Source organism: Centrocercus urophasianus, unplaced genomic scaffold (assembly GCF_019232065.1).
Source record: "Centrocercus urophasianus isolate 14NV4802_14NV808 unplaced genomic scaffold, USGS_Curo_1.0 seq_11, whole genome shotgun sequence".
NCBI lineage: Eukaryota > Metazoa > Chordata > Aves > Galliformes > Phasianidae > Centrocercus > Centrocercus urophasianus.
In genome coordinates, this window is record NW_024884253.1 from 51684960 (window position 1) to 51709817 (window position 24858).

General features: G+C 34.8%; 1 protein-coding gene across 4 annotated transcripts in view; it reads left to right on the plus strand.

Moving 5' to 3' along the window:
• Positions 1-3268: 3268 nt before the first annotated feature.
• The window catches only part of CDH7 (cadherin 7), a 68609-nt gene continuing 47019 nt past the window's right edge, over positions 3269-24858 (plus strand). For 3 of the 4 annotated variants that reach the window (XM_042839635.1, XM_042839634.1, XM_042839637.1), the window contains exon 1: positions 3269-3478. In XM_042839635.1, coding sequence (XP_042695569.1) covers positions 3269-3478 — 210 coding nt within the window. The remainder of the gene's footprint in view (positions 3479-24858) is intronic. The other variant, XM_042839636.1, reaches the window with a different exon arrangement.

Below are 24858 nucleotides of genomic sequence, written 5' to 3' on the forward strand. Positions count from 1 at the left end.
ATAAATGTGAAATAACATACTAGACTAATGAATGACATTAATTGCAAGTGCAAATATTTTTAGTTCATTTGTGCAGAACAGGACACCATTTAATAACAGAGAATGTTTAAACACAAAGTAATTGCAGGTCAGTTTTGTGTTTACTTCATACTCAGGCTTGTAAATAGAGATAATAGAGAAAGGACCTAAATCAGAGAATTCCATCCCCTCTGCTGCTGTCATTACTAGTCATATCTGTTACTGCAAGTGCTCCTGGATTTAAATTTATACCTTGATAAGGAGAAAAACACCAACATTTTAGCTTTCCTTTCAGTTTCGTGAATGCTGTGATGTTTCTTGTGAATTACGTATTTATACTTGTGCACTTCACAGAGAAGGTGATGTTGAAGTGCTAGCTAAGCTTGAACAAGCATATTTTCTTTTGTTTACATATAACAATATGCACTTCATATAAATGTATACAATATGAATATATCTAAAATATCTATCAATATGAAGAATTATTATTAAATTCTTCAGTATTTTTTTCCCCAAATAAAAAAAAGATTTTGTGCATTTCTTGCCACCCTCCTTTAAAAAAAATAAAAACTCTAAGAGATTTAGAAATACTGGAAGATTTATTCTGAAGAAGGGAAGGAGTAGAGGGAAGAGAACTTCAGAGAAGTGTGCTGCCAGATAGACAAACAAAAATAATTGGGATTCTGGAGACTGTGTGATGAAAGGATTTTAGAATGAGTAAATGACAATATGTATATATATTTTTTTCCAGGGGGTGTGAATTTTCTGCTTTTCATCGTATTGTGCTGTCTAGCATATGGACTGTTTTTCAGTTGGTATTTTGGGTGCGTTTTTCAGTTCCATGCTGTGGTGTGTGGCTAGGGACCATGGCACTCCATATGGTGGCTTTCATACTTCCCTGCAGGTGTTAAAGAAAGGATATAAGAGAACACTGTTCAAGATAAAGGTTAGAGTGATTCTAGGTTTAATATGTCTGCTCAGAGCAAGAACAAGACATTTCAAACTGCTTAGTGGAAAGACTTTAACATATTGTAAATGTTTTACTGACATTTCTTAAGAAAATCCATTTCATATTTTTATCTCTGTTAAGTAACAATCTGCTGCCTCTTTGAAATAAACTGATAGCTTATCAATATCAGATGTGTTGAACCTAATGTAACTTAGACGCAGAGAGGGAAAATGAAGAGGTGGGCAAACAGCCCCTGTTGCAGGCAATGCTTTTCTTACCCGAGCGGGATGGAAGGAACTGCAAGTAGCACTAGGAGTGCAAAGATGTTCTCCTTGGTACCTATAGTAGTCCTTCTAGTAATTACAATGTCATGTGGTTATGATTGACCCAATGGCCCACACCAAAACTGAGCTATGACTATTTGGGATGAATCATTTTAAACTGGACTCTGCTACACTTGCATGTTAATCCTGCTAGGAAAAGAATCTTGCTGTGTGTTGGAGTGGAGCCTCTTTTAACTGTAGCATCACCTTTTGGAAATTAGGATCTTTTGGTAAGGTATTTCCTGTTCTTTGTTTTGCCTGTGGGGAGACACTAGATTTTCACATATGGAAGCTTTCAAATTGCTGCTGCTGCTTAGCATACGTGCTCCGTGGGTTTGTGGTTTATCCCACTAGTCTCTAAGCAAAGACTTTCTGGTGCAGGGCAGTACCACAGAGGGGATTATTATAAAAAGGCTTTAAATACAGTCTATAATCAGAAGAGCTTTTTATTTGTTTCATGTTTGTGCCCTCTAGGTGCTTTGGCAGCACATAGTTCTGCAGCTAAAGAGCTTGACATACTGAAAACAGATATCAGAGATCGCATTCCAGTCAGTTTTAATAGTAATGGCTAGGAATATAATAATCGAAGAACATTTAATGCGTACATTATTTAATCTCTCCCCTTTTTAGATAAATACAATATAACAAAGGAGGCAGTCTTCATTCTTCCATTACTTCCTAAATGGCAACAGTTCACTTTAACTGAAAGCCTTGTTATGCGTTTTAATTTCATCCTCATTTACACCTTGTGTTTGGCAGCTCTTAAATACTTCTCATCTGCCTCACTGCTTGCTCAGATGAGAAGAATGCCTATTTCAGAGAGAATTGCTTACTTGTCTTAACGCAGGTGAATTCCCTAAAATGCAAAGCTGCATTTTCCTTCTGACTAACATAATGTGTGCTTTCATAATCCTTATATTAATATATCATTAGTCAGCTGGAGGATGTTCTTAACTGTAAGAGGAACCAGTAATAACTAATTTAATGTGTTAGAGGGTTTTTTAATCTTTACTGAATTCCACCAGTTACTAAATGATCAGGATGATGCACAGAAGGATAAAACTTCTGTGTGTTACTGCTGAAAAATGATTAGTCATTAAATTAAGTTAGCAGTGAAAATATAAAATCAAATTGTTTTCTGATCATGCATGTGCATAAGCACGTAATCTAGTCTAACACACCTCTTATGCTTTAGGAATGCACGTAGAAAAAAAATGACTTGGTAGCTCTCAGAGCTTTTGAGCTGGTCACATTCAGGTCTCTACAAATCCAAACATCTGGTCTACTGTGACTAAGAATCAATTAGATTGTTCTGTTTCGTTTTATACTCTGTTATTTTACTTTCCAGTAAGAGAGTTAAGCTAGCATATGTCCTTTCCATTAATATAGCTTCCTGCCTGTAGCTGGTTTATAATTGTGGTGGTAATGGCAAGTAAAGCTGAGTATAGGAGGCAGAGGAGTTAAAAGACAAAACAAATAACTGCAAAATAATTACACTTGTTTTGCTTATTTTAAATAGAAAACAAAATCAGCTTTTGTCCTGGGGAAACAGATATACAGAAAGAACATACATAAGGAAATTTTATAGCTACAAATACGGATTTATCAGCAGTACTAATGCAATCCAAGCAACACAGTCTAAACTCCGAGTCTTAATAGTAAACTCAAAGGTATTGATAATTAGAAAAATCACAAATTAACATTCCTGCATTAAGTGAATGTGGCAAAGAATTTGCTTTCTTAAATAAAATAAAGTTCTGACAACAGTTCTTGCTTTTTCTTCCCCAACAGGTACCTGTTATGCCATTTATTTGGTGAAGACTGCTCAGCAGTGGTGACCTCTCCCAATCAACTACTCCATAAATTATTATCTCTGGACTCCCAGCTGACACCCTGCCGGAGGCAAGAGCTGCAGAGACAACTGGAATTGTGCCCATTCTCATCAAGGTTTTTTCTTACACGGGAGGAAAAAAAAAAGATGAAGTTGGGCAAAGTGGAGTTCTGCCATTTGTTGCAGATAATAGCTCTTTTCCTGTGTCTTTCTGGGATGAATCAAGCTGAACCCTCGAGGTCCAGGTCAAAGCCCTACTTTCAGTCTGGGAGGACAAGAACCAAACGCAGCTGGGTGTGGAATCAGTTCTTTGTGCTGGAAGAATACATGGGCTCTGACCCACTCTATGTAGGAAAGGTAGGGGATTTAAGGAAACTTTGGAAGGTACAGGTGCCTGCCTTTCAATGAAATAATAAAGTGTAACCTGGAAATTGCAACTAAGTCAGTATGGTTGAAATACACTGAGATGGGTCCAAGTTATATATTTGGGGAAAAACAAAGACAAAAAGCCTTTTAGCACTTCCAAGTAGAAATGCATTATGTTTCTGACTCCTCGTAATTTTCTAAGAGCTTTATATGTTGTCTATACTTGTTTAAAGGAATACAGTGATGATAATATTTAACCATCACTGATACAATGGCAGTATTTTATTAATAATGTTAGTTATATTTTGTTGTGTGGGAATAGAGAAATATAAAAATATCCTTTCATAAAGACTAAAAGCTATCCACAGAAAACAGCTGCTGTTTTGCTTTTTGAGAGTATTATGGTTGAGAGAGAAAGATTCAGGCATCTGGGGGTGTGACAGTGGAAAGGAGGGCACATCTGCAGCTCTGCTTGTCTGGCAGAATAGTACCTCAGGGGCCTGCTGCCCTCCATGGACAGTACAGCCCTGTGGCTTTGCTCACTCTCTGATGGGCACCAGACCAGCACAGAACAAGCCCTTGTGTCAGGGCATCCCAAATGGCTTGTTGTCAGCATCTGTAGCTGCATGTGGAGCACACTGAGAACAGCTGTGAACCCGAGACTTAGCTCATTCACTGTGCTGTGTTGATGAGCAGTGTGCTTCCTTCAGCAATTATGGAGTAAAAAAAAAAAAAAAGAAAACCCACCCTCTTGTGTTTCTATGTAAGGTTTTTGTGTAATCATCTTAGTGAAAGAAAAACTCATTTCTCTATGTGATATCAGAATCAATAAATAGAGTTTCTCACTAAAACAGAGCAAAAGCATAGAAAGCACAGGAGTGACAGCTTTTGGCAAAATGGCATGCTTGCAGAAAAATAGTTGAAGTAATCTGAATTCAAATGCGTCAAATGTATGAGTGCTGGGAATTTCAGCATGCTTATTTCATCCTACTGAGAAAAAACCTTGATGTTTGTGTTAATGTAGTTAAGCACTTAGAGTTTAATCATGCCATCTGAGTAATCGAGCTGAATGGGGATCTGCTGTCGTGATTAAAACTATGGTTGTGTTTAGGTGCTTTTGTGAACTAAGGCTACAACTTCACAGTACTGAGACCTTAGAAATAAGTGCTAGAATCAAAAATCATCTCCCCTTGCAAGGCTCACAAATATTTCTGTTAATTTGGAGAGTATGTAGCAGTTTTCATTTTGATGCCATGCAGCCACTACTTGGCTTTGTAAGTTTTGCCTTTCAGGCAAAACCATTTTCAGGTTGGAACTTCTCTTGTGCTTCTGGAAAATGACACATTTTGGCATTCCCTCTTGGTGACGGAAAAAATATATGTGCCTTACAAATTAGAATTTCTCTCCTGGAAAGGAAATGTCTAAGTATTTGAAAGAAATCTGTTTTTATAGCAATTCTTATATTCATATGATTATTGTATTTTGGCCAAATGTACAGTGATAGTGCTAGAGTACACGATATTTTCATGCATGTGGTTATTTTTAGCCTCACAGTCTGCTCTTTCCTTGTCCTTTACAGATGTCCTAACATTTATGAGCAGATATCTTCTGAAAAACAAGCAGTCTTTTTTTTTTTTTTTAACATCCTGTACCCAATGTTACCCAGCTTTTTTTTTTTTTTTTTTTTTTTTTTTTTAAATCAGCAGTATGAATTCATGGCTCAAGAACTTGCATTTGTACCAGCAGTTCATTTTATAGGAAAAGCAGACATAAATCTGCACTTGCAAAAGGAAACCCTTCTTCCTGGAAACAGAGCCCTTGCTGAGCATCTTATGAGATAAGACATGCCCAGTTCCTAACCTTCACACTGGAGAGGCTTTTTACTATGTGATTCCTGAGGTGCAATCATGACCAAAGCTGCATTCCCATGCAGAGGAGCAAAGAGGTGAAGAAGTGATTTTCTTTCTGTGTTAACATATTATGTGCTCACTTCACCGCTCTGAAGTGAGCAGCAGTCACTTTCCCCTCCTAAAAATATTGCTGTCCTTGTTTCAAATGTTTCAGCTTAGGGACTGGCGAGACTGAGATTTGGATAGGAAAGGTTGTGTTTTTTTTTCCCCCCTTGGTGAGGAAAGTGAAGAGCCTGCATAATATGTCTCTGATCAAGTGAAGTGGAGACAGCAGTCAGACTGCCTTGTATTCTGCAGAGTGCTCTGCTCCTGGGGAGGTCAGTCCTGCGCTCCCTGAACAGAAGTTCAGGATGCTTTGTGGGATGCCCTTCTGACTGCATACCCTGGAAGGTGGAACCTTGGTAATGAAATACCAATGTTATTTCCATGTTTGGCATTAATTCTGTCCTCCTGGGTACATACACTTTGACACTTTAATCACTTTAACATGTGGGCTAAAATCCTATTGCTCTTAAAATATAATACGATTCCTATTTGCTTCAGATAGATGAGATGCTTAAAATATTTTTCAGCCTAAAATATAATTTTAAATGTTTTCATACTAAGACTTCTTGTCTACACCAGGGCATATACTGCAAGGTACATATTGAAAACTATTTATTCTGAGTGGTGGGGGCTTTCTTTGGTTTTGTAAAAAATATTCATGTTCTTGAGGGAGCAAGGGCCTGTTTCTTCAGTTTCTCTGGAGAAACCTCTTGAGGAGGACCTGTAGGAATGAGGGATGACGGAGATTTGTTGCCACTGCTTGTTTTTGTTTTCTCTTTTTTTTTTTTTTTTCCAAGTTGGTCTTTTCTATCCATAGCATAAATTTTAATCATTCTAGGTTGAAACTTGAGTAAATCTTGAGTGTCTTTTGGGAGGTGCTTAGCATATAACCAGATTGTCAACTGATTCATACACAATTTCTCTCAATCTGTCAGCAGAGCATATGTTATATTCACTAAGAGGGCTGAAGCATTTAACTGTTTAGCTCATTTACCTGTTTAGATAGACCCTTTTATCTATCAGATGAGCCATGTGGGAGGTGAGGCAGTTAACTATGATATTGAACTAGCTGGAAGGATAAGTGTCTTCTGTTTTCCAAAAGCTGTTTACTATTTCTCTTTAATATGTCTTGTAAAATGCCTTATTCTGTATTTTCCATATAAAGGACTTTGATGGAATCTATTTAGACAAACAAAATAATAGTTCAGAATAGCTTTAAATGACTAAATACTTAAAACTGGGGACTATATGCTACAGTATTGAATTTTTAAAAAATCTGTACTTAGCCATGTAATTAAAGTATGCATAGATATGCACAGGCAAAAAGAGATGCAACTGAAGTATAACTTTACGAGTCTGTTAATATCCTTTTTAGATGTTTGGTCATATTTTCTTGTTATACAACCAAGCAAACATCCAAAGAGTGTGTTTTTGTGCATTTATTTTGGTTTGTTTAGTCTTCTTTAGTTTCATCAGTGTTTCCCTGCTAGAGTGTTATCTTCCTGGAAAGCATTGGAATGACACAAAAACTTAGTAATACTTTTGTCTTTTAAGAACAAACAAACAAGAAACAACAAACAAATTAAAAGAATCCCACAAATAAACTTAGTGTTCACAGCCTTGTTTCATTCAATGAACTTCATTTCACTTAGTGCGAAGGCTGGCAGACAGTCTCACTTTTTTCATTTGGATGCAGACCAGCTCTCTTTTTTCAATGACTCTAGATCTAGGGATAGATAAAGATGGGGGCAGTTTCAAGTAAATTGGTCTCTAAGTTCAAATTTCAGGCTGAGAGAACTGGGACAGTTCAGCCATGAGAAGAGGAGACTGAAGTGAACAGATATTGGCATTTCAGTATCTAAAGGGGGGCTGTAAGAAGGGCATAGACTTCTTTGTAGGATCTATTGTGATATGACAAGAGGAAGTGGTTCTAAACTAAAAGAGGGGAGATTTAGACTGGTATAAGGAAGGAGTTTTTTGTAAGAAGTGATAAAGCACTGAAGCAGATCGCCTAGAGAGGGGTACAGCACACACCATCTCTGGAGACATTCAAGGTCAGACTAGACAGGAGTCTGAGCAACTTAACCTATCTTAGCTGTCTCTGTTAATTGCAGAGAAGTTGGGCTAGGTGATTTCTAAGGCTGTTTTTATTGTTGTTGTTATTATTCTCCCTGACATCTCAAAGATATGAAAAGAGAACAAGGAAATGGTGTTAACTGAGAGCAAAGACAAAAGGTTGATATTCAGCTTTCAGAAGCTCAGTGGTAATTCTCAAAAACAACACTTAGAAATTCTGTGGTGCCCTGCATGTAATTGTTTTCTATAACATGTTGCAAAAGATAATGTAAATCCTAACCCATGTTTCATAGATGGGAAGATCTACAAAGGAAAGAGGGGCAAAATAAAAGGGAGGTTAAATGAGTTAGTGAAGACCATATAACTTGTTAGAGCTCAGATTTATTACCTTCCAACTATATTTTATCTGTCTCTTCATCTCCCTTCTAAGTGTTCTAAGCAGGTTTGTTGCATTTAATTTTTAAACTTAGATCAAAGTGCTAAAATGCTGTCATTTGCATTATTATTTGAAGGAGTAATACAGAATGAGTGAAACATTAACAACAATGAAAAGTAGTGAACTTGATATATCACTGATTTCCTAAGACATTTTCAAGCAGAATTTTCATGCCAGACCTGAGACAGAGAGGGGAAAGGGCACGATAACCAAAAGTGTATTTTGTCATTTGGCTTATAGCATGGAATGTCTATTTCAGCCTCAAAAGTTTGGAGAGATGATGGCTGAGCAGAGGAGAATATTATTTTTGTTTGTTGGCTTTTTGTTTTGTTTTCATTTAAGGTGTCAGAGTGTATGTTAGTAAGGTGGCACTTATTCACGTGATATTTTTCTCTTGGGTGTCCCTGTATCAAGCCATACAGACACAGTGAGGAAATAGAGCTTTTTTTCTCAATTATAGTTAGTGTTTTTCAAATATCTGGTAACTTTTTTATTATGTAGGATGATATGCATCTTTGCTAAGATACTTTAAAGCAGTGAGTACTGTGGAAGCACTGGCCTCAGTCAAACTCAGAGCAATATGCTGAATACCAACCACTGAAACAGATGGAATTTCATCAATGACTGAAATAGATGAAGACCTCCCCAATTGAAGTAATCTCTAGAATCCCACTGCTGCCGCTTTACTGTCTCTTTTGGAAATGGAAAAAAGGGAGGAATTACAAAGGCTAAATGTAGACAAAAGGGTGCAGGCTACCGTATTTCTGTATAAGGGAGCAGGAAGTGGGTTGGGTGCAATTCCCTGTGGAACTCTTTTCCTCTTATTGACTGTGGAGGCAATCCACAGAGACCTGAGATCTTGCTCAGCCTCAGGTTTTCAACCCTCCAAACAGTAAGATAAATATTTACACTTTCTCTGAAAAACTGCAGGTGAGCACCTGGCTGAAAGTGGCTACAGCTCTGCACAGAACTAATTTGTATTTCTGACCAAGTCATTCCGGGCAAAAAAATTCCTCATCTCTTTTTACTGTGCACTACATAGAAAACAAAGCATAATAACTCAGAGAAACTTCCTTTGTCTTTGTTATATATAAATATTTTTTTCCTTTTCTGTTTATGTTATCTTTACTTTTAGAAAAATCTTTAAAGCACTGTTTTATATATTCCCAAAAGTGCATTCTTAAAACTGAAAAAGCAAATCTACTGTGTTTCTGATATTTAGCCAACTCAGGGACTCTTTGTTGTTCTGTGCTGTGAAAATTGATAATAGTTGACCTTTTAAGTAAAATGGGACTTGCCACTTCTGTCAATATTATTCCACCACAAGTGTTACAAGTAAACAAACAAAATACTCAAGTACTGCTTCCTTACTGGATTGAATAGGTCTTGGCAAAGGGGTGGCCCTTCCACACAGAAGTGGTACGTATTTACCGGCTCAGCTTGTAAAATAAAGTCACAAGTGGCAAGGATTTTTCTTCATTGAAGAGTCACTGTTGTCTCTGTGTTACTCCGTGCTTTATTTTATTTGGATTACCCTGAATAAGAGTTCACTGACAATCTGAATGTTTCTACTTAGCATGCAGGGCTAAAGTGTCTCTGGGGAGAACAGTGAGATTAAGGCACACAGCAAGAATTATCCAAAGGGATAACCTCAAATCTGCTGCTTTTTTTCCTGATTTATTTCATTAGTCTGCACAGCTATAGTATAATTTCTTCTTTCTCTCATTATAAGAAGTCATTGTCTTGCTCACATAGTTGAATGGGTACAGAAATGGTTTTTATGCAGGGGATTTAAAGTGATGACAATTTCACATGCTCAAGCACTAAAAGACAATTTATATGTAACTTCATTATTAGAAGTGATAATAGAGTTGAGAGTCTTATGGTTGGATACTGAACTAGGACATGAAGCTTTCTGATCTTTTACTATAATATAGAACATTGATCCTTAACACGTGGCATTACAAAAGAGGAAGGTTAGTGAAGGTGATGACAACATCTGTAAATTAAGTGTCACTCATTGCAGTTTTTATTCAGTGGCAGATCTATGCTAGTTATATAAACTTGTAATACCAGTTCTATGTTTCATTAGACTGAGACTTTATTGACAGTGCTCTACTCTGGATTTTATGGGGCATTATTTAAAACTATGTTTTATAGGTTTCTCTGATGAAAAGCAAGAGTAAAAGGTAATTTTGCAACAATACGTAGATAGAAGAGTCCTGTGTGCTTGACTGGTTATCACAAAAGGCCTTATTTTCATGAGAGCTTGAGGAGATTTAGAGTTTTGATATCAGTCAAGCTCATGTGGTTTCAGCTGTTTTTGTTTTGTTTTGTTTTGTTTTTTTAAGTCATATTCTTACATTTCTTCTTATCATATGTCAAGCTTGCTTTTAGTCATACCGTCTGTGCTATTGGCTGTCCTGTTCTTGAGTCTTTTAGTCTTATAACCTGTTGGAAAAACATGTCCATAAAACAGGGGCTACCATGAATTGTCAATGTTTGCATTATTCTAGTGCTAATGAAGTCCAGTCATGAATCAAATTCCCACTGTACTAGGCACAGTGCAAGCAAACACAACCCTATGTCCTCAGACAGGAGTCTTGAAAGACAAGATTTAAGAAACAATAGAATCCAGTGAAATATGGACATATAAGTCAACATCCAGAAAACAGCTTGAGAAAAATAGCTTACTCTTGTGCATTGGTATGAAGACAGAGTATTGCGGTTCTGAATGTGAGTATCAGCACCACATTTTAAATAACATGAGCAGATAAAGGGGTGTTTTCTTGCCTTTGTGTTCCATCTTTTATGGGTGATAACTTGATGGAAATTTTAAAGTGCAGATCCATTTGATACTTGCATTTGTACAAGGCTACTAGTCAAAAAAAAAAAAAAAAAAAAAAAAAAAGTTCTTTCAGACCAGTGAAAATAAAGGAAATCTTTCCACTGCTTTCAAAAGATATAAGGGTATATAAAATTTTACATCTTGTAGTCCACTTTGTATTTTCTGTGCTGTTGGTTTTCTTTCTTATACCATGTATTTAGTATATTTTTCATATCGCAGTCTAAAAATTAATCCAGATCTACTGCTGACTTGTCACAATTCTTTCTTCTTTGCTGCACACCATTTTATTTTTATTTTTTTTTTAGTATCATACTGCACTTCTCAACTTCCTTGTCCTTTTTTGAGTAATCACTTAATAAAACAGTACCCATGTATGTATGTATGTATGCCAATTTTTTTGATGCTTGTTTTTACTGGCCAGGGAACGTATCTGATACCTCACTATTCAGATATCTTGAAATACTGGGAATGATAACCCAGCATGTTGGCTCTTAAATATAGCAGTGATTGAGTGCTGGAAAATCTCTTCACTGTAATAGAGATTTCTGTCTAAACAGTACGCACTTCCCTGGTAGGAGTGTCTGAACTAAATGTTAAGGCTGGAGCAGTTGAGAGAAGTGAATAGGCTTCAGTCACAGTAACTCTTAAATACCTTATACTACCAGCACCTTCTCTGTTGCTTTTTGCTCTGGAAGGAACACTTATTGTGAAGTCAATTAGAGATAAGTTGCTCTCAGAAAAATCAGTGGAATTTATGCTGCTAAGAGAACTTTAATTCTGTTCCGACTGTCTAAGTGGTCAGTATGTTCGCAGTATGACTACCAGCGCAAACTGTGAGTAGATGTTTAAGGAGGTCCGAACGCTTATAGTCTAGCAACTTTGAGGCTATAAGAAAGAAGATCTTGTTTCTTTTTTATTTTTCTTTTTAATTTAGCTAACTTTATTCCAGGACATTTACAGTAGAATTCTATCAGTCCTGGAGTGGAAACTACATTTCTCTTTTTAATAGCATTTTTAATATTGATTTAAACAGATTTTATATTCAGAGCTTTCAAATGGACTGATTTTTATTAAATATAGAACAGCATAACAATTCTTATTAATTCAGTGTTTTAATTTTAAAAAAATGGTAGTTCAAGAGAAAAGGAACATCCTTATGATTTCTTAGTACAAGAAGTTAGAGCTCAGGAAAATCAATGACCTTTATTCCCCAGGATACTACCAATGAATCTTTGCTGTATATATGGTGTTCTGCTTTTTTTGTTCGTTTATTTTATTTTATTTTATTTTTTCTCTCTCTGTGTGTGATTCACTGTAGTGCTGAATTTGGGTTATTAGCAACTGGAAATCTACTTCTACTTTGTCAAATTTAAAAGATCAGATTTTGTTGCAGTTATATTGTATGCTATCGCTGACATTTTGCAGTGACTTCATTTGGAAGAAAAAAAAAACATACAGATAAGTTAACAACAATGTTTCTTGTGGAGCTTTCCATTTTGAACAGAAATATACTGCATAAATATGCCGTTGCTATGCTATATTCTGAGAGTTGGGATGATGTGGTAGCAGCAAGCTCATATTTCGCCGTAACCTGAGACTATGATAAATGTAGAAGAAATAAAATTGATGAATGCATATGATTTTTGAGATTTTACTTATGTTTTCAAATAATGAAAATATAGAAACTAGCCATTGCTCTTGCATCCTAGCTACAAGACTGAAATTCAAGTTTAACTATTTCCATGGTATTAACTCTTATTTCCTTAGCCATTATATTCTGTATGTTCAGCTTTATAATTTAAAGTGTATAGAAAATATCTATTTTGTTTAATATGTATTTTATTTGCGTAGAAAAAAAATAACACAGGTTTTATTACTGTGTGTTTCTCCTATTCATTACTAAGACAAATTCATTTGGATAAACTAAAAAAGGTAATGATGAATCTGCATTAACACTTTGCTTGTATCAACAGTACACATCTGCAGTGAATCTCCCTGTTGTTTCTGTTTACTATATTTCATTTTGTACTGTAGAATGGGATTTGAGTGGACAAAGCTAGATTCCAGTTAGTCAAAATTAAATCAGAATTATGAGATTCATAAATATATTTACTGAGCTCCTAACAGGACCAGACTATTCTTTTTGGTAGTCCAAAGAAAAAATCTAGAACACATAACATGGACACTAGTCCTTCAGCACCAACTATTTCACTCCCCATATTATTGTACTTGCTGATGCAGATTTAGATAATGAAGGAGATCTACTGATGACAAAAGAGAAACACATGATGAGAAGTTGTTGATAATCAAAATCAGTGTAAACATGCTTATAAAATTGTATATTTAGGATTCATTCTTTTAAACGTTCATGACTCAGCTTAAAGATAGCTATAATCGATATTCAAGTGATGGTTTTGCAGGTCTGTGCTGTTGCAAAAATAATTTTGCTCTTTACATTGGTTTAAAACATATGGTACAGTAGTAGCTCTATATAAATCATAAGCAATATAGCAAAGAGTCAACATTATTTTATCTTCCAGATAAATAGGAATGCCAAGAGAAATACAGCTCTTTTGTATTTAATAGTTCATGTGAAGCTATTCATGTACCAGAAAATACAAATACTCTCTCAGGCTCACTTTTTCAGGATGCTCCTCTGGGGTATGGTAGTTCAAAACAGTTGGGAATAAGGAAAATTTTGTTTTGTTTTGTTTTTAATGTGTATGGTCTGTTAAGTTCTGTATTTCATTGAGTAATTAAAGATTTAATCCAGAATGTTGAAAAAATTAATTTTATCCACCTTAGAAAACCATCTGAGATTATCAATTTTTGTATTCAGTCATTTGACTGTTCTAAATTTGGTTTTGAGCTGATATTTTATTCCATTTAATAAAAGAGGAATACTGAGGATTGATCGGCAAGATTCTACCGCATATTCCACATTCTGATGATAAAAAAATAGTGTGTTCCTTTTGTATAGTGATATAGTGTTCTTTGAGCACTGAAAGCCTATTTTATGATGTTTCATAGGGATAAATAGGATATATGTTGCAAAAAGTAAGAATAGTCAATCATAATGTTCTACCTATATCACAAGAGACCCTTTGGTCTTTCCTGAGTAGAAAGGACTAAACATAATGTCATTTTCCAGGTAACGTGAGAAGATTTTTCTGTGTGAATTCCATGAAGTGTTACCATAGTCATACTATCTCATTTACTCTTCCTATTTCAGTCAATCATGAGAAATTGCACTGAGTACCAGAGGGACATACAATTTTCTTGCTGTGGAGTGCATGAGAAGAACTAAGCCCATTAAATTATTTTCCATCTGAAATATTTCCAAAATATAGAAAATCTGGCACTTGGATACAAATGTAAGGAAGATAAGCTATTCAAACATTTCATACTGAGGTATCAAATTATAAATCTCCTGACTTGGTAATCAAGAAACTCACTATTTTATTTTTTCCTGCAGAGGAAGATAGGTACTATGTTAGGAAAGATTTACTTTGCTATACCTTAACAATGAAAAGCTTTCAAATGCAGCTGTGAAAAACAGATGGTAGTTTCTAAATTTTCTGTAATTATGGTATAATAGCAATACTAGAAATAAATTGAATATTTAACTTCTTTCTTACACAATTTGCACATACTTGTGTGTAGAATAAGCATTTGGAAAAAAGCTTGGCATATTTTATGCTTTTTTTTTTTTGTTTGTGTTTTTGATTTTTTTAGCTTCTTACATACAGTTTATATCAAATCTTAAAAAAAAATCATCTTCTTTGATGTTTATAATCTTCATATATATTTAGGCTTTTGTCCTGTCCACGCATCTCTTTCCAATAACCACTCTAACTGTTGCTAAGAAAAGCAATATACGTTTCACTTTCTTAGAAGTTTTCCTTATTGGAAAGCTTTGCAGTCTTTTGTTAATCCTTATGGCTCTTCTGTTCTTCCTGACAACGAAAAGCACAGGTACAAAAGTACTTTACTATACTTCCAGCTAAATAGGAAATAAGCAGAGCAAAACTATTATTTGCTCTCTAATTATATGATTCAAATTGCATAGTTTAAATTTGTTTCTTTCTTTGGCAGCTCATGTCCACTTCTACACTGTGGATCTTAAAGCCTTACTGCATTTCTCTTTTAGTCTCTCAGCTGAAGTGTTTGTTTCTCTTAAAAATTTGAAAAACAAAGATATTATTAAAACTTAAAAAGTTATTTAAGCTTTCTCTTTGACCAACAAATTGAATTGAGCCTGGTAGAAGGAGGGTTTATGAAGGAAACCAACAGGAGTGATGTTAGTGGTTGATTGTATATGTAAATATGTGTAAACGTGTATCTGTAAGAAACGCTTGAGACAGCTTATGCTGAAGAATAGCTGATTGGACTGACAGATTTATTCAGTTCAGATTTATCTTAAGACTGAGAGAAATGGTAAAGGTTCTGATTAAACTAAAATTAGTTTGAAAAATCTGTTCCCGAAAGGAAGGTGCAAGAATCCCAGGAACCAAGGTGAAGGAATATGGTATGTTTTTTTTCTGAATCCAGAAACTGATGTAAACTTGAAGTAGATACTGGAGCACTTGTTAAAATATTCATTTAAATTAAGATATAAAAGTCGTATGTATAGGTCTTGATTCTCTTTGTTCTGTACTAATTTTGCTATATTCCTGAATATAGGCATACACTGTTTTAAGTCATATTAGTTCACCACACAGTGATTCTGGAAAAAAAGCTTTGTGAGTAGCTAATGTTAGGTGACTTGGTTATTCTTAATACAGATGGGAAATGAGAGGAGCTAGCCAAAGATCCAGTCATACTCCAATTGTGGAGAAGACTTGGACTGCCAAATAGCAGATACAGTTGAAATGGACTTAAAGGTAAGTAAAGCTTATTTATAATGGAAAGGAGGATGTTGCATGACAAGGCAATCTGTGATACTTAACAAGATGTGAATATTTCTTATGAAACACTGCTATGGACAGGAAGAATTTGACCTGAAGAAGCCTGAAACATGAGAAACAAAAAGACAAACAAAGTTAGACAAGACACAAATTCCATCTTTTCCAGGCTGTTTTTGCAAATTTCACTTCTAGAAACACAAAATGAAATAAATGATTGTTTTTCATATGGGATGGGAAAGGCTGATGGCCCAGCTGCTTTGTTTTGCTTTTAAAATATCTGCTAGCAGGCAGCAAGAGTATGAGGAATACAGAACAACAAGATGTCCATCCTGATGAGAGATCCTCCTCAGACATTTAAATATTATAGGGTCTGTATCTGCGGACAACGTTAAAAAAGATATGTACCTGTGCTTTTGTAATAATTGTATCTTCTGTATATTGAGATACAGCAGTTCACTTTCTAATTCTGCCTATTTTGTGCATGCTTTGTTATAATTCTTAAACTGCAAAGAACAGTTTGGAATATGGTTGTGGACTGTTGCAGGAAGAGCTAACGTTGTGGATCAGATTCAATTCTCCAGAAAATTACTTCATAAGGAAATTAGCATGATACAGAGGAAACATGCTGCATCTTAACCATCAAGGTCAGAAGTGTTAGGTTTATTACAGTGAAGAAATCTGTAAGCAGTAATACAAATTTTCTTGGAGTTCAGCATTCTTGCATGTTTAAATAATCTTTGCTGAAAACAGAACTCGAACAGAACTGAAGCAAGCTCAGATGTGCCATCATAGAGAGTAGTGGGATGAAACCAGACATTTTTTTGCTTTATTTTATTTTTCCCCATTATTTGTTTGATCTGCTGGACTTACAAGTATAAGCGAAGACGAATGATAAATTTGAATCTTAATCTGTTCTTGAAATCAAACTACACTTTTAGTTTCATTGGTAACAACAGAAATTTTGGTATTAAGTAATATAGATTTTCTTAAACTCTGAATCACATCGCTCTTTAATAATGTTTTATAGAGGACAGCACTATTTTCTGACTGATAATTTGAAAGGTAAAGTAAGAGTTGTTCTGTTCTTCATACTTCTGATGCCATATGTCCCATTACTCAAAAAAAAATGCTTTCCCGATGTTTTTCTTTAATCACAGAATCAGAGTCATAAAATAGCTTGGGTTGGAAGGGATCTCAAGGATCTCAACTCCCATGCCGCATACAGGGCCACTAACCTCCATATCTAATATTAGACCAGGTCACCCAGAGCCGCAACCAACTCGGCCCTGAACAGTTCCAGGGTCGGGTCATCCACAGCCTCTCTGGGCTACCTGTTCCGCCTCACCATTCTCTTGGTAAAGAACTTTACCCTGATATCCAACCTGAATCTTCCCTCTTACAACTTAAAACAATTTCCCCTTGTCCAGCCATTATCTATCCTTTTAAGGAGTTCGCTCCCCTACTTTTTATATGTTTAATGTTGAACTCAAAAAAAAAAACCCTCAATCTTTTTAAAGTTTCTTTTTAACCTCAATGGAGAGCTTAAATATTTTTATGGTGGGACTACCAGAACCACATGGAAAATCAGCTTAAGAACAAGAATTTCCACACCTTAGCCCTGCTCACAAAGTACAGTACAAAAGTGTAATATGTGTCTGCTTACAGAGTACAGAAAATTTGTTCTTAAAAGAGACAATAGAATTATACTTTGCCAGAAGATTAATTCCATGTGTGAGTAACTCTTGCCTCTTCTGGAGAAAATTTTGTTCCACTTGTTGTTGCTATCAGTCCTGCTGAGCTAAGCTAGATGACGTCAGCAAACTGCATTCTATTACTTCTCCAGTGTCATCTGTGAACTTGTTTTTTGTCTTTTGCTGAGTTACAACTGCACAACCCGTCTGTAAACTATGCGACTACATTTGACAATAAGACCAAGAATTGCAAGACAGCGGGGGTTTTACTTATATGATGAGAGGCATCATCCATTTCGCGGAATAAGAGCTTGTATTTACAAAACTCAACCAAGTCTGCACTGCAGGCAGCTTACTTGTATCCTGTCCAGAGTATATTTGAAATGCGAATTGCAGAAAGGCATTGTTGGTTTTGTGGTATCAATTAGTAGCAAGTAGCATGTTAGTAGAAAGTCTTTCTAATCTCTTGATTTTTATTTTTTTTTTCCCCCAGTAGTAAGATTAGTTTGTTTTATTAATTCTGTTTGTTCTTTGATACTTAACCTTAATTCACTAGATTTGATATTGAGCTACTATTTTCTTTTATCTTGCAGTACCATTTTTTAGTATATATATCTACATATATTTACATATAGACAGAACACAGCTCTTACTCAACTTGCATGCTTTCTCTGAGAATATTGGAGCAGTTGATAGTGAACTCTGGTTCCTATTATACAACTACTGTTTTTGTCTTTTGAGTATTCCACCTTCTATAAAAGTAGCTGCAGAGAAGATTGAAAGATACTCCATATCTAGTTCTGTCAGTGACTACCAGTGTTTGATCACTTCTGTAGACGACTTGCACTGGAGTTTCTTGTGTATTCTTCACTGAAAACAAATAAAGCAATCTTTTTATGTCCTCTCAATTTACTGATAACATATGATTGGAGGTGAATAGAGAAAACAAAACAGGAAGAAGCAATACAAAGAATATATGCAGAAAAATTAAAAGCATATCAGGCATCTAGCCAACCAGTAAATTCCAGCAGGGCAGGGGAACTGTGGAACCATTAGAAGGACTTTAGGGCTCACCAGTTAGCAATGTGATGAATAGAGTAAGGCTGCAGAAACACAACAAAGTTTGAAAATGTATATAAATTAGAGAAAGGAAGGGAATACAAATTCAAGCTGTGAACTGCAAGTGAAGTGATTAAGCTGAACTTTCTATTTACTTCAGAATGCTTCGCTTTAATTATATTTGAAGCTTATACATCCTTAATCTTCATTAGTTTGACTGATCTGCTTATGACTTTTTGTTTGTGGAAGCTTTTATTTACTTGGATTATTTTCAAAAGCTAGATCTCAATTATTTATAAGTAATACAAGTTTTTACTAAATTACTTCTGTGTTTAGACTACAGCTTGCAGATTGTTGAAGAGAAAAAGTATAGAAGAAGCACTATAAGTAAGATTTCTTTCTCATTTCTCAGTTGCTTTTTGAAAATTATTCATTGAATTGAAAAAAATGTAACATTTTCTTTCTGAAAGTTTTAACATTTTGTCTAAATATCAGTGTGTACTAATGTACAAGGCTCACAATTTTATGAGTAGGGTTATAATTAAATTGTCTTTCTTGAACAATGTAGAAACAGATCCTCAACAAATTGAAATAGTTCTTTCCTTGCAATCAACTGAGCTGTTTTGATTTACAACAATAAAAACACCTTGCAGAACTTCCCTAAGGGGGAACATTTTGGATAGTTTGTTAAATTAAGGTTCTACTGTTTGTTTGTTTGTTTTCGTTTTCTTTGGGTGGACCACGCAGAAGGTGTAAGTCAAAAGTTAGAAATGCTTTGAGTATGAAGTTCTGCACACTGCAATTGATGACAGAAGGCCAATCAATCAGACAACAATCCTATAAAAATACAGAGAGATCAGAATAATAGAATAATAGAATTTAATAGAATTGGAATTCTTTTAATGTGGATGCAAGGGTGCAGCAAAGGAGCTGGAGACTTTCCATCTGCTTTGTATACAAAAATGATTAGATTGTGATCTCTTAGTCCGAGAAGATAGAAGTGAGGCATTATTCCGCCAGGACGAGACATGCAAATTAGATCAATTAAGCTTTGAAAATGCTCAGACAATCTGGTGGAGAAGTTTACATGCTGCGTCAAGTGAAACTTAGAGAAGATCAGTCTGGATGCTGGAGACATTTATTGTAGCGATTTTAAACTCTAATCTCCAAGAATAATTCATTGTTTTCAGATACCTTTGTAGAAAGAAAATAATTAGATAGCATAATAAAGGACTCCTTTAAGATGTACTTGGTGGTACAGAAAAATTAGTAACAATAATCTTAGTTCAAATGACTGGGGCAGATGAGAATAAATTCAGATGACTGATGTTTGCAGTTAATATAATAAATAATGCTAACAGTTCATACACCTTCATGTTGACCACAGTTCTTTAGATGCAGGGAGCATTCTTGTAAGGAACTCACTGCCTGTTCCATTTTTGTTAAACTAGAGTACACTTAAAAGGGAAACAGAGTGCAATTGATCATTAGATAAAAATGGTTTAATTTCGTCAGTGACCAGGTGAGAATTTGAATTATGTACTCAAAGTAAAATCTTGCAGAGTGCTAAAAGATTAGATAATTAAAGGAGTCTTTAGGAAAATAAAAAATTTCTTAATATATGTGAAATACTGGAACCCTCAGAAATGGGTTTTTGAAGGAAGACTTTAAACATTTTCTGTAAAATACAGATGGTTTTCCAAATGAAAACCAGTTCTGCACAGTTTGAATTTTAGTGTAGAGACAGCAAGTGCACATGACCAACATAAAAAATAAAAATGATGTGCTTCATTTATTCATCAATAGCACATAAATTGTGTTGCCAGCACTGAATGGAAATGACAGAGAAATAGAGCAAGAATCTTTTATGGTGAGAATACAAAGAACAGGCAAATAAATCCTAGGTTGGCATTAGCATTGAATAGGGCAAAAATCATATCCATGGATTTTTTTTTTTTAAAAAGCAATGAGTGAAATTCAGTTTTAATCCATAAATAACTCGCCATCATTTTAATGTCAAAATATGATTTAAGGGGGAGAAAAAAAAACAGTAATGACTGCATAGGAATTTGTTTAGGTTGTCTTTATTATACACTCCTCACCAAAATAGAAAAAGCATCAGGAGATCACTGCCCTTTACACACAGCTGTTAAAATCCCTATAAGCTGGAAGGTTTTTATATACAATTAACCTAGCATTGTTCATGTAAAGGCAGTTCATTATGGTCTTGAAATACTAATGCATTATCCTTTCCCTCAAGTGTTTTCAGAAAAACAGCATAAAGCATAGGCATTAAAAGCATTTATTTCCCAGCCTTAATCCTGTGGAGTGAAAATGCCTATCAAAATATGAATTACTATCTTGAGATCAGCTCTCCTAGGCCTGCAAATTTTAATAGTTAAAAAAAAAAAAAAAAAAGAAAGAAGAAGAAACCAAAACTTTTAAAGTGTTTATTCACAAGGGATCACTTCAAATTATCTGAACAATTTAAAACAGATTTTCAAAGGTCTGTATTTATTGTGCATACCCTACTTCAGCTTGCTCTGAATACTGAACAGCTACAGTGTAAATCTATGTAATGAAATCGCTTAAGCTTTCAGTGTTGCTTCTTACAATTAGTTGATGTAATACACATTGCTGTTTATTAAAGTACCCTTTCTTTGCTTGGGGATTAAGGCTGTGGTTCAGAAAGGCGCTTAGGCATATGCTCAGTACCAACTTCCATGAACAATAAGCAAGCCCTGAAATGCATGAGCATAACATCAATGAGGATGCTTTCTTAACCTAGAAAATTATAAAATGCAGACTTAGTTTGATCTTACAAGGTCTTTATTCTTTGGAGTAGTTTGAAAAAGTAGCTGTTAATTAAGTAGCCAGTATATATGAATTGATGGATGGATATGTATACTGCAAATATCTGAGGTAAAAACAAATAGGATAAGCCACCTTAAATGAAATATGTAAGAGTAGAGGAAAAAATGAAAAATTTACTGCTATTTTTTTCAAATAAATTATTTATTCATGAAAATTTTACAGTAAAATTTTATATTAAAGATCATGTATTATTGCTGTTTCCTTGACCCACTCTCAACTTTGAGCAGATATTACTGTATTCCCTGCATAACTCTCCAGGGACTAGTTACATGTGATGTGGACATCATGTCAAATTCTTAATTTTGCACTTCAAATCTAGGAATGGTCCCACTGATCTCTGTGGGATTACTCACAGAATTTGGTTTGTGGTAATGCTTTGAGAAACATCTAGGTAGTATGAATTATAGCATGTAACAGATGTAATCATATGAACGACTGTTCTATAGCATTTCAAACTGACTATAAATCTTTCCTAAATACAGCACTAAGAATTGCATTTGTCTAAACTTCTGAAATGTTTGACTGTTCTTATGAAAGGGAATATGAGTTTAATTTTTGCAAAGCAAAATATAATAACAGATGCTGTTGCTCTGCCATGTATGTTGTCATCTCTTTGAGTAAAAATAAGTAAGCATATACCAATCTACTATTTCTTCTTTGCTTTAAAAATTTCATAAGTTCTACCTGTGCTGTCTGCCGTGGTCCAGCACTCTGTAAGCTTCCACAAACGTAATTAGTCAAAGTAATTTCTTTAACTGCTTTACAACTATCTATTTTACAATTGTATTCTAGCCTGAAAAGGTTTCAATGTTTCCTGTTGACATAGAAAGTAAGATTACAAGTGAAATTTTAGTAGAATTAATTTTTAAGAGCAAATGAAATTTCAAGATTGGATACAATGTAACATCAAACACCACTATATCCCGCTGCTTTCTCTTACAAACAATGAAACTAAGTTTAAAAAAAAAAAAAAAAAAAAAAAAAAAGAGAAAAAAAAGTAAAGAAAGGAAATAGAAGAATAGAAAATAGAAACAAAATCCTGGAGGATTTAAAGCTTGGTACAAATTTCCTTGGAAGCCAGCTTCTATGAAAAAATCATTACTAATCAAAGAGTGCTGCAAGCTATTTTGGATAGTTGAAACAAAGTAATCACTCTAAACTATAGATCAGTAGTTTGATAAAGAAGAGGTAATATGAGAGGTGTTATTTCTTTTCTAAAATAAAGACATTCAGCATAAGTATGTACCTTATCTCAGAAATTACTTTAACAGCAAATGAATTTTTGTTTGTAAAGTTGGTATTATTGATAAGAATAGTTCAGCAAGAAGAGTATGTGATTATTTTCCCATTCGGTGCCATTACAGCTAATTCTTTAGACACAGAGATGAAAAAGTAGATCCTTTAATGTGCTCTCATCTTTTGTGATTGAAATGCCAGACCTGAATTATCATGGATAAGTAGAACAATTGATAGAGGCAAAATGACTTGTCCTGTTGTTCTTTCCCTTATTTCTGTTTCTAAGAACAGAAAACAAACAAAAAGCATTCATCTTGCATTAGAGTGGATATATAAATTCGACCATTACTGTCTTCTTCCCGCTCTACTTGCTTCCTGTACCACAGTTTTGAAGTGCATTCATGTCTATTCTGGTCCCTAATAAATAAATAAATAAATAAAATCCAAGACTTTAAAATCATGAATTTTCTTATAATGTGCAATGCTATAAAAAAGTTTTGAGATTATTCACTCTCTCCTTCTATCTGTATATATTTATATATAGATACATGTGTTTATAAACATATTTATTTCTTTTAAAGAAAGTGTGTACTCACTAGTTCTTTATATATATTAATGTGTCAGTAGGAACTGTTTGATGTATAATGGAGAGGTAATTTGAGAAGAATAGTGAGTGAAGTTTCTTGAAAGCTATTTTTGTAAGCTGCTACACATGCATAAACCTTTTCAAGCTCATGGACATCTGCTAACCCAGAGATATTCTTCTGTGAAGTATGCTAGGGTCTTTGATATCCACTTGTCATGTTGCATTTTTTAAGCCTGTTCACTTTTATAAAAGATACATAACGAGTAAAGGAAGAGATCATCCTCACACAATTTTATTATTCTGCTGAAAGAGAGTGACTTTAGGAGAATTTTGTCTTATGGCTTCAGTGATTCTTGCTAACAAAATAATTCAAATCACTGAACCAGTAAATATGTTGGTTTAGTAGGTAATAGTAAATAGTATGGTGCAGTATGGATCATATGAAAATACTAGTGATATGTGTGGAGGAGAATTTGTTCTCTCTCCTGATTGTAAGTAAATGTGGAGTCTCATATACAACTAGTAGGAACAGTCTTTCAGGATTTTGTAAGAAGAATTTTACTCCAGTTGTATTTTGACGTGACTTAATTGTTAAATGAGTTTTGAGACTGTTTTCTTTAATCAAAAATCAATGCAGGCCAAAAAGGAAGAAGTTTTTATATGGTAAGTCAGAGAGCAAATTCACTACTCTATATCTTGTTTTGTACTCAAAATAAAAATACCGAGGAATAAATTTTTAGGGACTGACCACGGTTTGAAAGAATTGCAGCATGTGTATTTTTTGCATGGGACAGGCCTAGTTCAGAGTGCTCTGTCTTATCCATTCTAAATTCTAACAGACATATTTTGATAAACTTCAAATATGACTGCGTGTGAGGGGAAAAAAAAGGCCTGCTTTCCATTCTACTGAATGTGTTATGTTGCCTGCAGGCTCTTGGTGGTGCTACAATACAGTAATGTTGTGCCTCCCCCCAAGCTGATTCTATGCAATTAGTATGTGGTGATGCACAGTATACAGATGAGTTTTAGCTCCTGAAGCTACCAGTCTTTTAAGAATGGAAATGACAAATAGTCATTTTAGAGACTGACATGCCATGACTGCCCATTAAAACTCCTCAAGAATACTCAGCTGGCTACATATGTTCCATCTACAGCAGCAACTGCTTCTGAGTTCTTCCTGTAGCTATGCTGGTCTTAACGGGTGGCTGCACAAGTCCCTGTTGCTACAGGGCATTTTGTGCTCTTATAAAAATTGGGAGTGGTATGGGTAGACACAGATTTATGAGTATTTCAGTGTCTGCAGATGTAGGAAAAGACACAGTAAGCATATGCATGTGTATGAGCATATGTGTATATATGCATACATGCACATTATGTTTCTGTATGTACGTGATCACTATTTGTCTTTATGAGGAGTTGTCACAGAAGTGCACAGAAAGAAGGAATACTGTGGATGCAATTGGACATTATTGAACGGAAAATGTCAAAAATGTGATATGATTGATCTTAGCACATCCAGTTTTCAGTATTTCCTATTAATTATTCAGTTCACTAGTCCTTAGATGACAGTGCCTCTTACTCCTAAGGAATTCTTCCATCTAAACTTTATTGTTCACTTAGAAGCCTGGGGAGTTTACTTAGCAACTAATTGGAATGTTACAAAGTATAAATTTTAGACTTTTGGTCACTTCTATTTTGAATTT